At 53.1% G+C, this 16,056-nt stretch overlaps 1 protein-coding gene across 1 annotated transcript; it reads right to left on the bottom strand.

Annotated features, from left to right (window-relative positions):
* Positions 1–4,397: 4,397 nt before the first annotated feature.
* Positions 4,398–13,693, bottom strand: TNFSF14 (TNF superfamily member 14). Its single transcript, XM_039513798.1, has 4 exons — positions 13,284–13,693; positions 10,624–10,660; positions 6,996–7,037; positions 4,398–6,383 (listed from the first exon to the last, which is right to left on the bottom strand). The coding sequence occupies exons 1-4, from the start codon at positions 13,500–13,502 to the stop codon at positions 5,965–5,967; spliced, it is 717 nt and encodes a 238-aa protein (XP_039369732.1). The 5' UTR covers positions 13,503–13,693; the 3' UTR covers positions 4,398–5,964.
* Positions 13,694–16,056: the final 2,363 nt, after the last annotated feature.

Below are 16,056 nucleotides of genomic sequence, written 5' to 3'. Positions count from 1 at the left end.
TCTCCCGCTGGCTCTCAATTCAGACTGGCGGCCTCGCTGGGAGATGCTTTAGTCAAACACAAGCAATGGGGCTCAAAACAGGGCAAGGAGGTGAAATTCTCGGTGGTCTGAGAGTCTCTTCTGGCCTTAAGCTGTGGTCAAACTAGAGAATAGGAGAGCACGCCTGGTTTTCAGCGGGGGAAACTGAGACGCAGAGGTTTACCTAAGGTCACTGGCAGAACTGGGAATGGGAGGCGGGCACTGGGACGCAGCCTCCCACTGCAGCGAGGCCACGTGCTCCACTGACGGTGCCGTCAGCTTCCCGAGGCGCGTGGGGGACTGGACTCGGCCCTACAGCTGAGTGAAAGTTTTCAGCTGAAACTGTTGTGGTTGAAAAATGCAGATTGGCGACGCCGAGCCACTTCGTGAGGTTGAGTCGGTTATGCTAAAATGTTTTGGCTGTAGCAAAACCAAACAAAAGACAGTCCTAAAACCCCCCAAACATTCCGCTTTGACATTTGCAGAATGAAGTTTTTCGGCTGGAAATTAATTTCCATTTCAAAGTTTCCTATACATTTTTAAAAAAAAATAAAACATGTGTGGAAATGGACCAGATCATGCTTGAATCTGATCCACCCTGGCAATTTCTCTGTTACTAACAATATTGTAATGTCATATGTGTGTGTGTGTGTGTGTGTGTGTGTGTGTGTGTGTGTGTGTGTGTGTGTGTGAGAGAGAGAGAGAGAGAGAGAGAGCCCTCTGCTCTCTGCAATACTATCATGAACTGAGTAATGGGTGTGCAAGTGAGCATGTGTGACTCCACTGCCCTCTCCTGGATTCAAACAAAACCACAAAGGTGGGTGTCAGACTCCAAACACCTGCCAGCAAAGGGAGATTCTCCTGTGCTCTTAAACTAGCAGCAGGCAACCACACAGGCAAAGTCCTAAATGGGCTGCGGGCGGTTTTGTTATGCTCATTTGCACTTCTCTAGTTTCCTTGGGCTACAAATGGTGAAACTGAGGTGGAGCCAGAGGAAGCAACTTGTACAAGGTCACGCACTGAGTTACTAGCTGGATGTAGAGCCCAGGAGTCCTGACACCCAGAGCAGCTGCTGTAACCACTAGACCCCGGCTTGGAATCAATGTGTCCTGACTCATAAGCCCTGTAACCACTTGACCGGACGTCCCTCCTAATGCTGGCTGTCACAGGGCATGGCTGCCGCGTAGCATCCTCTGTTGGCCAAGCACAGCACTGCATCCCTGCCTCAGTTTCCCCTCCCCCAGGTTTGGTCTCTCCCAGAGATTCATGTGGCTCGGCCCTCCGGCGGGGGCACACCCAGAATTCAGGATAACTAAAAGCCAGACAAACTACAAGTCCTTTCACCCCACGTGGGTGCCTCTTCCCAGAGGGTTAGGGTTCAGGATCTGTGGCTCAGGATGGCGCCCTGCCTCTTTCTCTTCTGCAGAAGCCCAGCACGGGACATCGCGCTGGGTGGTGCTTTCCCCACCCTTTTACGAGGCCCAGGTGTTTCAGGCTGTCACCTAGCCGCAGCTCTCTTAGGCCGGGAGGTGACTAATCGCTCCACAAGGCAGGCTCCCTTGCTCCAGGCCTCCTGTCCCTCAAAGGCCAGGCCACACTGGTACCCCAGGCAATGGGCCAACCATGACTTGGCTTCGTGATATTGTCCCCCTGAGCTGAGCTCTCCTCCTGCTGTGTCCATATGCCCCACTTTTCAGTGCCACTGAGCCACAGCCCCTGAGCTCCGGCTGCAGGAGCTGATGCAGAGCTGCCCTCGCCCGCTGAGCCGTATCTGGTCACGGCTTGCAGCAGTCAGGAAATCCTCCTGCTCTCATGTGGTGGGACCTAGAGGGCCAGATAAGCAAGTGCATGCGAGAGAGCAGAGCACACGCTGCCAAGCTGATGCCGGGCGTTTCCATCACAGCCAGGGGCCCGGTGCATAATGGGCTTCTCATCTCTGGCACCCCTGGATCTCGGAAAACCGTGGACCCGTGCAGGAAGCATTCTCAGACCCACTCATCCCTCAGGTCAGGAGTGGGGACTGTAGCCATCATCCACAGCTCCCTAAAGCCTCCTGCACTGGAGCTAATCACTTCATCCACAGCTCTCAAAGCGCTTTGCATAGTGTCATTATCCCCATTTTACAGGTTGGGAAACTGAGGCACAGAGCAGTAACGTGACCTACCCGAGTTTGCCCAGCAGTGCAGCTGGGAATAGAATCCAGGTCTCCTGAGACCCAGTCCTACCCACTAGGCCATGCTGCTTCCCTGCTCACACTTCCACCCTGAGCAGGAAAGAGAACCCAGGAGTCCTGACACACAGAGACTTATGCGGTCTATCCCTGGGAACAAACCCCAAGAATCCTGACTCCTCACCCCCTTCCTCTAACCACTAGACCCCACTCCTCCTCCAGAGCTGGGGCTAGAACCCGGGAGGCCCCATTCACGGCTTTTACCTTGGCCATGAGGCTGTCGCTTTTTGCTCTGAGGCTGTAGCAGTGCAGACAGCAAATGCCCTGCTCGGCGCCAGTTCAGTTGGTTACTCAGTTAACTCACTCTCTGAGACCAGGGTGCAGGCCCAGGCCAGGTCAGTTTGCGGTCATGGCTGAGGCTGCAGCGTGATCCCCAGGGAGGTGAGCCTGTGCTAGGCTCTCATGAACTCAGCAGGCTTCCACCTTGTACGTGCTTGGATGGGAGACCACTGCAGGAAGCATTGAAAGCTGGGGTGGGTGATTTCCACTGAGTCAGTACGGAACCCAGGGCCCCAGTGTGGTAGCAAGAGACGCTACATTTCGGAGGAGGTGTAAAATCCAGCTCCTGACCGCTTGTGGTCATTAAACATTCCTCCAGTGCATTTGGAGGGGGCGCACCCTGGCCAAATGCCGTCCCAGGTATTTCCATTCAGCCTCTTTAAAAGGTCCCCCGTCATTTGGATTCTTCTTCATTTCCTAACCGAAACTGCCCTGGAGGATCGCTGTGTGCGGTCGAATAGCTGCTGTGTGCCCCCCCCCCCCCCTCAGCGAGGGCTGCATTTCAGAGCTGGGTGAACAAGCCCTCTAAACTGAGGGCCAAATTCTGCCCTCTCACTAACACCAGGTGTAAATCTGTTACGCTGGCATCTGTCAGTATAAATGGACTTCGGTGGAGTCATTCCAGATTCACGATGGTGTCACCGAGAGCAGAAGCTGATGCATCAAATAAAACTGAAACCTCGGGTTCAATAAAAGGTCAGGTTAGTCCCAGGGAGCTTTGGGACCCAGGGGTCAGATCCCCAGCTAGTGTAAATGGGCCCAGTCAATGGAGCTCGGTTCATTTACTCCAGCTGGGATGCTGGAATCTGTTGTAGGTTGCTGGAGGTGCACTGGGCCTGAGTCAGATCAGACAATCTAACCCCACTGTTTTCTAACGGAGTTACTCATTTACACCAGGGGATGGGAGAGCAACCTTCCCAGAGCAGACGCAAGGCCTGATTCTTCTCCCATCGACACCAGGGTCATTCCAGTGACATTATGCTCTGGTGGGAGTGAGAAGAGGCAGCAGGCTGCTGGCGTTGGGGTAACAGAATTGCAGCGCCTGTTGGGAATCCTCAGCTGACTTCAATGGAGTGACACTGATTTATACCAGCGGGGTGGGGATCTGGCCCCATTGACTCCAATGGAGCAATGCCGATTTGCACCAGCTGGGAGTCTGGCCCTAGGTCTCAAGCAGGGACTTTTGCTTCAGAGCGGTCGCATCACACAGGGCCGACCAGAGAACTCATTTCATGTCAAAGCTCAGCAGATGAGCTACGGGTAATTTTTACAAGGCAGTGACCAGTCTTTGCTCTGTCCCTTTGGGGTCTCCAGGTGCTTTACAGACACCGATTAACCCTTAACGGCAGATTTGCCAGTCACTTCAGTGGAAGCCAGATCGGGCCCAGGGAGGTAGTTTACATGGAAAACCAGTGGCAGAGCTAGGAACAGAATCTGGGAATCCTGACTCCACCAGCTCCTGTTGTCTTAGACCCCACGGCTCTCCCACAGTGGGGAGTAGAACCCAAGAGTCCTTATTCACGCTGGGAATAGAACCCAGGATCCCCTGCTCTAACCACTAGACCCCCCAGCCCGCTCCCGGAGCCGTGATTAGAACCCAGGAGTCCCAATGCCCAGCCCACTATCATATTAAGACTGCGCTTCCTCCCAGACCCAGGCATTGCAGGTCCTGTGGGAGACAGGCCCGCAGCCTCCCATGTCCACTAGGGAGGCAGCATCCAAGGGTTGGAAGGATTCGATCGTTATCTGTGTCAGTAAACCCCAATTTCACCGTACACAACCACAAACTGATGACAAAAAAGATTCCCATTGGTAATCATCGAAATTGACAGATGGGCAAAGTGAGAAAAAAATGCTGCCTGAGAACGTATTGGGGTTTGATTTCAGATCATTTACTTCGTATATTTTGACACGCGATGTTTGACCACTTGTGTCTGAACCGTTATAAAGCTTTCACAGTTGAAATCTCAACCTTACTTAGTTAAATAATTGCCTCCCCCCACCTCCCCATCATCCAGCTATGAACATTGAAACCGATAAGAACAGGAGGGGAAAAGCTACCCGTAATTTTGCACAAGTGTGAACATTTGCATCAATAAAAAAAGTTTAAAATGTCTAAAATAAACATCAATATCATCCATCAAATTATCAACAAAATAAAAATCAAATTCTGCCCCCCACCCCCACCCCAAACATGCCCAGTGGCCCTGGGGTAATGGATAAATAACCATTAGATACAGCTGCTCCCTGAATATCAGGGAATACTCACTGGAAAATAAATAGGTGCACACACTTACATACATTCACAGCGGCACACAAAACAGCGCAGGGAATGGCGGGAGCCGGGCCATATCCCCAGCGGCTGGAAATCAGCTTCGACTCAAGGACGCCAATGGATCGACACGAACGTCTCCCAGCCGGAGATCTGGGCCTGTTACGCAGGATCCTTCCCTCTGGTAAGTCTTATATCAGTGCCGCTTCCACGAACTTCCTCCGGATTTACACCACAGTGAGTGAGAGGAGAACCTGGCCCGTTCTCGCCCAGGGTTAAATAGCGAGGGCCCAATCCTCAGCAGGGATAAGCTGGCATTGCTCCATCGCAGCCACGCTGATTTGCACCAGCTGACGAGATGGCTCTCTGCCCGAATCAGGATCAGGGTCTTCCCCATGAGCAAAGGGAACGGCAGGATTTGACTCCGTCAAGCACCACCAGTTGCTAAGCAGAACTGCAAGCCAATTAAATACACTTCCCTCCCACCATCACCCGGTCAGCTGGCATAAACAAGCATGGAATGATTGAAGTTACACTGATGTACAGTGGCTGAGGGTTGGCCTGCCTTGGCGACCTAGAGGCGAAATGACCCATAGTCCCTTGTGGTAGCCAGTTTCTTTGTCTTTCCACTTTCAAAGCTATTTGAAAACCCGCTGGACCTGACGGAGGGACAGTGGCCGGCTACGCAGGGGACAGCATTATGGCCTATAACACAAGGGTAAGGGAGAACCATCATCCCTGTTTTGCAGCTAGGGAAATGGAGGTACAGAGAGACAAGGTGACTTGCTCATGGTTTCACAGCAGGTGGGTGGCACAGCTGGGGATAGAACCCAGGAGTCCTGACTCCCAGTCTCCCCCGAGCAAACTGCTAGAGCCAGGTCCCTTTCCCAGAGAGAGAATAGAACCCAGGAGTCCTGATTCCTAATACAAGGCCTCAACTGGAAGCCCACCCTTCCTTCTTCTGAGCTCTGTGACCAGCCTCTGAAGTTTACCTCATGAGCTGGATCCAGTCTGGGGGGCATATTAGACCGGCAAGGTGCAACAGTATTTTGGGGGGTGCTGGGTCAGAGGGATGGTCCACGTAGGAAAACCATATCAGTGGCAGATTAAAAAGCACAAGGCCTCAACCCAAAACCCAGCAGTTGCGGCTCCGGGAAGGGCCCGCTCAGATCATGAAGGTGCCAAAATAAGTCCTGGTGCCGTCTCTGATCTGTAGCACCTGTCTCTGTGACACCTTGACGTAAATCTGCTCCTCCTCCTCCAGGTGGAAGATTCCTCCCAGGAAGCTGTTTTGCCGCCAGAACCCACTATCCTTCCCATTGCAGTAAAGGATCAGGTTCTCCACAAGTTTCATCTCCTCGACATACCTGGGGGTCTTCTTATAGATGCCATGATAGATGACGGAACTCTGGCCCTGCTGAGAGCAACTCTGCGCCATGAGATGGACCTTGGAATAGATGTAATAGTAGCCGGGCTTGATGCAGACCAGAGAGCCGCCCTGGTAACCCACGTCATGCAGGAAAGCCCAGTCCTTACTGTGTTCCCACTGCAGAGAACCGTTCCCAGAGGTGGTGAAGGCTGCACCTGGGGACCACGATACCCACAACATGTCAGGCCTCAGCTTAGCCCAGAAGGAGGCATAACTGGGGAGAGAACCCTGGAGTCCTGGCCCCATCCTCCCTTGCTCTAATCACTGGACCCCATATCCTTTCCAGAGCTAAGAATAGAACCCAGGAGTCCTGACCCCATCCTCCCCCACTGTAATCATTAGACTTCACTCTCCTCCCAGAGCTGGGAACAGAACCCAGGAGTCCTGATCCCATCCCACACTGCTCTAATCACTGGACCCCACTCCCCTCCCACAGCTGTGAACAGAACCCAGGAGTCCTGATCCCATCCCCCACTGCTCTAATCACTGGACCCCACTCCCCTCCCACAGCTGTGAACAGAACCCAGGAGTCCTGATCCCATCCCCCCACTGCTCTAATCACTGGACCCCACTCCCCTCCCACAGCTGTGAACAGAACCCAGGAGTCCTGATCCCATCCCCCACTGCTCTAATCACTGGACCCCACTCCCCTCCCACAGCTGTGAACAGAACCCAGGAGTCCTGATCCCATCCCCCACTGCTCTAATCACTAGACAAGACGCCCCTCTACAGCAGAGGCAGCAGACTAAAGGAGGACTTCAACCTACCCAAGACATGAGCTGCTGGCTTCTCAGCATGAAGTTTCCGGTCTGCAAATGAGACAAACAAACAAACAAAGGCCCAGCTGTGAGATCAGGCCAGTTCCGAGTCCTCTGTCCCCAGCGCGGGCTGGGGAAGAGCCTCCTGGGGCTGAGTTCTGGAGATGGCCTGGATCTGAACCCAGTTCCGGGTCAGAACTTTGCCAATGGAGCCAGGCAGAGCAGCACCCGGGATCAGAACTGGGACTCACCCTCCACTGTAAAGCATTGGTGCCCTGTGTCGTCCCCCCCCAGTAATGTCACATTCATCTTGTCCTCCATCTGCCTTGTTCCATTGCACCCTCATCACATTCCCCACACTCACTCCATTACACCCCCGTTCCATTCACCCCTTACTGTCGCACCCCCTCTCCTTCCCTACCCCACCACCCGTCACCACTTCCTTCCACTCTCCCCCGCGCTGGGTCTAGCCTGCACTTTCATCGGGGCTGCTATTTAATTTCTCTCTCTGTTTCCTTTCTGTCTCATTTCCACACACACCACGGCCCCCCCCCCCTCCTGCCGCACGCTTCACTGCACCCAGCTCAGAAAAGACTCCCCCCCCTCAACCCCCGGAAAGCAGTTGCGGGGGAGGATCCGCTAGGCAAACATGCTGCGTCGCGTTGTATTGCAGTGAACCGTCTAGCACCTCTGGGCCTCACTGTCCTCTGCTGGATGGGTTTGGAACTGCTTAGCCATGTGTCAGAGACCCCATCCTGCTAGCAGCTAAAGGGAGATTTTCTGTTAGGGGGAAGCGTTTTTGCAGGAGCAGGGTCTGAGCCTGCAAGTCCTAGGTGGTTCTTTTGTGGAGCATGGCTGCAGAGCCATCCAAACCCATCCCATGGCCACTATTCAACTTCCTAGGCCGGAACCTCAGATCGTGCAAAGCAATGGAGCTCCTTTGACTTCAGGAAAGCTCTGCTAATTTGCACCAGCTGAGGATCTGGTCCACTAAAAGCAGTAAGCTCACTGGGGCAGGAACTGTCTTTTTGTTTGTATTTAAATTGTACAGCACCTAACACAATGGAGTCCTGGGCCATGACTGAGGCTCCTAGGTGCTACTGTAATACACCTAATCAATAATGTACAGCACCTAGCACTGGGATCTTGAGCCGTGACTACTGTATACGCTACTGTAATAAAAATCCACCACCCTGGCAACATCCTCAGCCCCCACCCGCTGTACCAAATCAAAACCACCTCATCCTGTACTGGGTCTTGCTTTGCGGCACAATAGGGATACTCAGAATGTGAAAGCAGCAGCAGGGACAGGACCAATCATTTCTGTTCCAAAAAGAGCTGAAGGAGAATCTCTGTTCAGTGTTGGGACTATGAAACACAGATGAGCAGTTCTGATACCATCCAGCAGAGGACAGCAGCACTCATACTCACTAGCCACCTCGTTACTGTGCTCTTGACCAACATAATCAACACAACATATTATTGTGCCACTGCCAAGTCAATATCATCATCATCCCTAACTCACTTATATATCACTTTACATCAGTGGACTCCATAGGCCTTTACAAAGGAGGTCAGTATCATTGTTCCAATTATTGAGAAGGGGAAACTGAGGCACAAAGAGGGGAAGTGTCTTGCCCAAGGTCACCCAGCAGGCCAGTGGCATAGGTGGGGCTAGAACCCAGGTCTCCCAGTTAAAGGCTCTGTCCGCTAGGCCACACAACCTCCAAATACCTGCAGCCATTAACATCATCGCAAATTGCGCCCTGAGCAGAATGGTACCCCGGCGCCTCACGCTAGAGTCATCGATTCTGAGGCTGGAAGGGACCATTTGGATTATCTAGTCTGACTTCCTGTATAACACAGGCCGCAGGACTTCCCTGGATTAGTTCCCGTTGGAACTAGAGCAGGTATGTTAGAGAAACAGCCCATCTGGAATAAAAAAATCCCAGGGATGGAAAATTGGAGCCCAGTGCTCGCTCCGATCCATTACATCAGAGTCACTTTGCAGGAGAAGTTTCCTCTCCTCCCCCTGCCACCAAGAAAGGCTATATGTATAAACCACTGAGAGTCCCTGAGGCTATGAATAAACCTTGGTTGACCAACCCATTTCAAATAACCCATTGCAATTCTCTGCACTAGCACACATCTCTGTCCCTAGCGTGGAAGGGCTGATGCAGAGCTGATAACCAGAGGAAATGAGGTGGGGGTGTGGAGACAAGGGGGCTTTGTTAACAGAGATTAGACCCACCCCTTGTCAGAGTCACACTAGGCTTTGTGGAAACTCACTTCTGGGTACAGACTGTTCATTGAAAATCAGTCAACCAATGAATTTGGGGGGAGGGATAACTCAGTGGTTTGAGCATTGGCCTGCTAAACCCAGGGTTACAAGTTCAATCCTTAAGGGGGCCACTTAGGGATCTGGGACAAAAATCTGTCTGGGGGATTGGCCCTGCTTTGAGCAGGGGGTTGGACTAGATACCTCCTGAGGTCCTTTCCAACCCTGATATTCTAAGATAGAGCCAGATCTCTGGCTGGTGTAGACAGGGATTTCTCTGCTGGAGTCAACAAGGCCAGATTCCAAGCTGGTGTAAATCAGCAAAGCTCCATTGGAATCAATAGGCCCAGATTCCTAATTGGTGTAAATAGATGTTGCTCCATTGAAGTCAATTGGGCCAGATCCCTGGCTGGTGTAAATGGGCATTGCTCCACCAGAGTCAACAAGAGCTATACTGATTTACACCAGCTGAGGATCTGGCCCACCACATCTGCTTGGGAATAAATGGGTGAATGTTTTTATAACAGCAGGGCAGGAATTCTCCTCTCCCCGCTTTGACACGGGCGTAACGCCGCTGGCAAAGTCAGAGCAGCGTAAGGGAGCTCACAGTCAGGCACTGGGAGATTGTAGCTGCATTAGGGTGGTTCATTCTCCTGGCCAAACCCCTCAGCTGGTGTGAACTCAACAGGGCTACTCCAATTTGTAGGGGGAAGGGATAGCTCAGTGGATTGAGTATTGGCCTGTTAAACCCAGGGTTGCAAGTTCAATCCTTGAGGGGGCTATTTGGGGAATTGGGGTAAAAAATCTGGGGATTGGTCCTGCTTTGAGCAGGGGGTTGGACTAGATGACCTCCTGAGGTCCCTTCCAACCCTGAGATTCTATGAATTTACAAGAGCTCAATTCCCATTTAGGCATCAACATACAGATTTTCCAGTGTTCAGCACCCCAGGTGCCTCTGAATATCTGGCCTTAACTTAGGTCCCTTTGGGTGACTGTCAGAGCCCAGGCCAACTGATTTGGATTCATAAGGCTTGTGCTACAGGGCTAAAAATAGCCATATAGACATCTGGGCTCAGACTGGAGCCCGGACCCTGAGACCCAGAAAGACGGGAAGGTCCCCGAGCCCAAACATCTACCCCACAGTGAAATAGCCCTGCAGTCCTAGACCTGTGAGCTGGAGTCAGCTGACACAGGCCGCCTGCAGGTGTTTAATTGCAGTGTAGACATACCCTGTGTAATTTAGCAGAGCACTTCTGGGAAAAAAATCTGTCCTTCATTGGGAGAACCGAGCTCTTAAAATCTGGTCTGAGTTTTAGGGGGCTGGCAGCTGAGGGTTAGCAAAAAGGGGAAGAGATTTACCTTGAATGGACTTCTCAGAGATGGCCCCTGATTCCTCCTAGAATACAAAATACAAGTCTGTCAGAAAGGCCACACACTCACACACACACACACACAATCATAGTCCCGGCCTCACTCACATTTTAACCCACTAATTTCAATGGAGTTATTCTGGAATGACACCTCTACATGTAAAATTCACGGCACGTCCCATCTATGGCTGGGTGCCGGTAGGCAGCAAGCAGCTCGTTCTGAGAGGCCGAACTCCTAATATCAGAGTAGGATGAAAATATTCCATCAGCATTTTTTTTTCAATTGAAAACATTGGGCTTTTGACTAAACAAAAGGGTGGGGTTTTTTTTTTGAAGGAAAAGGCCTGATTTCCTTGAAAACTTTTGATTTTTTTTTGGTCAGCAAAAAACAAACAAACACCCAACTCCCAAACCCTGAACATTTCCAGCCAAATAGTTTTTGGGTTTTGTCTGAAAAATTTCCGGGGTTCGTTTTCTTCAATAAAAGGTTGACATTTCCAGTGGCTTCCCCCCACCCCCATTTTCTGACTAGCTCAACCTCCCTCCCTCCCACTGGAGCTGTGATTGGCTCCGCACCAGGCAGGATCAGACACCTGGCTACGTGGGGTGTGCAGACACTGTCATGATTCTGCCAGTGACATTGGCTGCCCAGCTGGAGACGCTTCGGGCCTGATTCTGTGAGGTGCTGAGAACCTGGGGCTCGCCTAGAGTTTCAGGTGCTTGGGCCCAGACCTTCAAAGATATTTAGTCACCAAACTCCAGTGCCTGTGAGGGTCTGAGCCTTGGCATATATGAAATTGAGGACTGAAATGCTGCAGCATAACTAAAATCTTTGGGGTTAATAGGGGGCTATCTGCCTGAAATTTAATGGCCTGTGATAAATAGGAGGTCAGACTAGATTGTCTAATGATCCCTGCTGGCCTTAAATACTATGAAACTCAGGCTGCTGGACTCCTGGCTCTGTGCCTGAACTTAAACCCAGCCTTGTAACACGTATTTGGATGCAGTTTACAAGCACATGTGGCTGACCCAGGTTCTAACACAGTTTGTGAGGGCAGCACGAGCCAGGCCAGCTCATGCTGGGATCCGCTCCCCTGGTAGCCCAGGCTAGTAGGGGAGGTAAAAGCAGACCCACAGGGGCAGGGGCAATTCAGACTCCCAAAGGACTCCCTAGCTGCCCCTCCGGCCTGTTCTCCTGCCTGCCCCTGTGATCCCCACGGTCAATGCAGATTTCTGCAGGGGTTCTTGGGGCTCGGTGGTGGAGGGGGTTGGTTGTTGGGGTGGAAGGAAGACCCCTGAAAGGAGGGGGCTTGGACACGGTCCCTGGATTTTCCTGCTGTAGAGACCCCCCCAGGAGGAGCAGCGGCAGGACCTGGGCCTGAACAGTTTTGAGATTCCACAGGAATGTTTGCAACCAGCTGGCATGGGCGCCCACATGCACAATGGGGCTTGAAATGTGTCTCATGTTATGAGGTGTGTACACACACACCGGGCGTTCACACACACAGACACACACAGTAATGCACCAGAGTGCCACCCCAACCTACACACACACACACACACACACACACACACACACACACACACACACACACAACTTCAACCCCATTTATACACACAAATCCATACACACACACCCACACCGGGTGTTCACACACACAGACATACACAGTAATACACAAGAGTGCCACCCCAACCTACACACACACACACACACACACACACAGCTCCAACCCCATTTATACACAGAAATCTATATACACACACACACACACTCTCTCAGAACCACACAGTGCCCTGTCAGAGCACACAGACACACCCGGGCTCACCCTAGCAAAGCCATGCTGCCCATTCCCAGCACACACACAAACACAGAATGTCCTACACAAGCAGGTGTGCACATGCCAGTCCTGATTCAACACACACTCCAGGTTAACACAAACATATTGTCCCATACTTCTGCACACAGCCCCGTCGCAGCACACAGACACACAAACCGATGTCAACACATGCACAACTCTGCTAACACAAACCTGCGCTGTCCCATACTAACAGACATGAGTCCATCCAAAATCACATAGTCCCATCACAGCACACACACACACACACACACAGAGCCCTGTCCCAGCAAACACACAACTCCATCCTAACTTACACTGTCCCAATGTGCCGCACACACAGTTCCATCCAAACTCTCTTACAAACAGCTCCATTCTAACACACAGATGCTGCCCAGACCCCGCACAAGCGCACAAACACATGCCCAGATCCCGGTCCCAGCAAATGCCTAGCTTTATCCTAACACACACACACACACCATGTCCAAATTACAGCGCACGCATGCATACACACACACACAGCTCCTTCCCAACATACATGCAGTCTGCTCATTTTCACATTCCAGCAGACACACACACACACTCACACACACACAGAGCCCGATCCCAGCACACAAGTACTGTCCAGACACCGTGTCACTACACCCCAACCTCCAAGTGCATACTGGCTCATTTCCCTAGTACTGTGTACACACATACACACGCGGAGCCCCTTGCCATCCCCTCGTGCACACACACACACACACATCCCATCACTGCCCATGCGTGACGCAAGACTCTCATCTCCCAATCCCCTTTCCCAGTCACTCACCCCAACCTGGGACGTCGCCTTCTCCAGCTCTTTCTGGAAGCGGATCAGGAAATAGCCTTCGGTGGCCACGCCAGCCAGGGCTAAGATGACCAGAGAGGCCAGGAAGAACTGGCTGTGCCAGCACACCCGTCGCTTCCTCCTCATGGGCGGGACAAAGGGGACCCCGTGTTGCTGGCCGTCCACCACGAAGACAGAAGGATACACCACCCCATCGCCCATGATTGCTCTCGGTGGAGCAGGGGAAGGTCCACAGCAGAGCCCGGGAGAGGCTTATGGACTTGACGGCAGAGCCAGAGGCAGATTTGACGCCGTCTCTAGCAAGAAGAGGATTGATCATCCCCTCTGTGGCCTGGGTTATGTATCTGAGCCTGTGACGCCCACAGCCCCGGAGAGGAAACCACACTATTACCCAACTGGCCTCTGTGTCCTTACACTTTTCTCTTGCTTGGCTGGGTGGGGCTACCCTGCCAGAAGCCACGCCCCCTCCCCACCCCCCTCCTACCCCTGGCTTTGCCTCCCTGCGGGAGCACATGTCTTTCTGCTAGCAGCCCCAGGCTCTCTGTGCTTTCCAGTGTGTGGTAGGAAAAAGGGACCTCCATGGGGATTTCCCAGCCCCGAATAACTCCCCCCTTCAAGAGCTTCACGCGAGATCACCCGGATTCATAATTATAATCAGCTACCTCGGTTATCCATGGGGATCAAACCCAGGCCCCTCAGTGTGCCACACACCACCCCAAGTCACTTGAAGTAAAGAGCAACTCCTGCTGTTAGAGGTTAACCATCAGGCTGCTTTAGTTGCTAGAGTCAGCACTAAGACCCCTCCCTAAGGTGGGCACTAAATATCTTATTATTGCTATTATTTATGAGGTGGGTTATAGTCGTGCCTAGGACCCCAGTCCTGGAGCAGGATCTCATTTTGCTACAGGCTGTACAGACAGAACAAATCTGTCCCCCGCTTCGCAACCCCAAACTCCCACCGCTGAAACCATCACTTTCTGTCTGAATCGCAATTAATTACAAACTGGCTTTTCAAGCACTTTTTCTCAGGGGGAAACACTTCTCTGGCCTCGCGCCTCTTCAGCTGGTTGGGCTGAATAAAACGGGGTTTCTTTTGATCAGGAAGGGGCACCTCTCAGGGTTCTGCCCTCCAGTGATCGCAGCATTGGCTTTGCAAATCGTCATTAAAATAAAATAAAGTAACAATTCTCCGAATCGCCCCGTCCCCTGAGCTTGCTGCCTGCCTGTTTTAATGATGCACAGAGACCCGCCCATAGTTACACAGTGAGCCTGTAAGAGAGCCGGGAATGGAACCCAGGAAGCCTGGTTCCTAGATAGCCACTCTAATGCATTCCCCCACCAGAGCTGAGAGTAAGGGTATGTCTATACTGCAATTAGACACTCGTGGCTGGCCCAGGTCAGCCGACTCAGGCTCATGGGGCTCCGGAAAACCTGGCCGAAAAGGGACCTTGGCAGCACTGCCGACTGGGCCACTAGAAATCTGCTCAGCAGAAGTGCAGTGGGGTTCTGGGGTTAATGCAGGCCCCCTGCCTGCCCTAGCTCTGTGCGGCTCCCGGAAGCGGCCACCAGGTCCTTGCAGCCCCTAGACTCATGGGTGGCCAGGGAGGCTCCACGCACTGCTCCTGCCCCAAATGCTGGGTCTGCAGCTCCCATTGGCCAGGTCCCCCTCCCGCACCGTAACACCCTCCTGGAGCCCGCACCCCCCCAACATCCTGCCCTAGCCCCCTTCTGCACCCCAAACTCCTTGTCCCCAGCCCCACCCCAGAGCCCACACCCCCAGCTGGAGCCTGCACCCGCCGCACCCCAACTCCCTGCCCCAACCCAGAGTCCCCTCCCGCCTCCAAACACCCTCCTGGAGCCCACCCCCACAACACCCCAACACTGTGCCCCAGTCCCCTCCTATGCCCGAAACTCCTCATTCCCAGCCCCACCCCAGAGCTCACACCCCCAGCCGGAGCTTGCACCCCTTCCCGCACTCCAAACCCTTCATCCCCAGCCAAAGCCCTCAACCCCCGCATCCCAACTCCCTGCCCCAGCCCAGAGACCTTCACCCTGAACCCCTCATTTCTGGCCCCACCTGAAGTCCGCACCTCCAGCCCAGAGCCCGTATGTCCCCCTGCACCCCAACCACTGCCCCAGTCTGGAGCCCTCTCCTGCACCCCAAAGCCCTTATCTCCAGCCTCACCTCAGAGCCCACAGCCCCAGCCGGAGCCCTCATCCCCAGCTAGGTGAAAGTGAGTGAGGGTGGGGGAGAACGAGTGACGGAGGGAGGGAGGGGGGATGGAGCGGACAGGGGTGGGCCCTCGGGGAATGGGCAGGGCAGGGGTGTTCTGTTTTGTGCAATTAGAAAGTTGGCAACCCTAGTTTAATTGCGGTGTAGATGTTCTGGCTCAGGCTGGAACCTGAGCTCTGGGTCCCTCCCCACTCACGGCATCCCAGGGTTTTTCTCCAGCCTGAGCATCTACACCACAGCTAAACAGCCCCTTAGTCCGAGTCCCTTACCCTGAGTCGGCTGACCTGGGCCAGCCGTGAGTTTTCAATTGCAGTGTAGACATACCCTAAGAGTCTGGACTTCCAAGCCCCACCTCTAACCCACTAGACCCCTCCCCTCCCAGAGCCAGACAGAGAACCCAGGAGTCCTGGCTCCCAGCCCCCCCTGCTCTAACCTGCTAGACCCACTCCTCTTCCAGAGTGAGGACGAGACTCCAGGAGTCCTGACTCTCTGTATCTTGTTCTGACTCACTAGGGCACAGAC

The sequence above is a fragment of the Mauremys reevesii genome, linkage group 25 (assembly GCF_016161935.1).
Source record: "Mauremys reevesii isolate NIE-2019 linkage group 25, ASM1616193v1, whole genome shotgun sequence".
Taxonomy (NCBI): Eukaryota; Metazoa; Chordata; order Testudines; family Geoemydidae; genus Mauremys; species Mauremys reevesii.
Note: the sequence above shows the minus strand (reverse complement) of the source record. Positions and strands in the feature narration are given on the sequence as shown.

Bases quoted from the DNA above. Each gene is read 5' to 3' on its own strand.
- TNFSF14 (XM_039513798.1), bottom strand. From the start codon at position 13,502: ATGGGCGATGGGGTGGTGTATCCTTCTGTCTTCGTGGTGGACGGCCAG. The intron at 10,661-13,283 runs GTGAGTGACTGG...TTTGTATTCTAG, and splicing joins AGGCGACGTCCCAGGTTGGG to GAGGAATCAGGGGCCATCTC. The intron at 6,384-6,995 runs GTAGGTTGAAGT...CGTGGTCCCCAG, and splicing joins GCCAGCAGCTCATGTCTTGG to GTGCAGCCTTCACCACCTCT.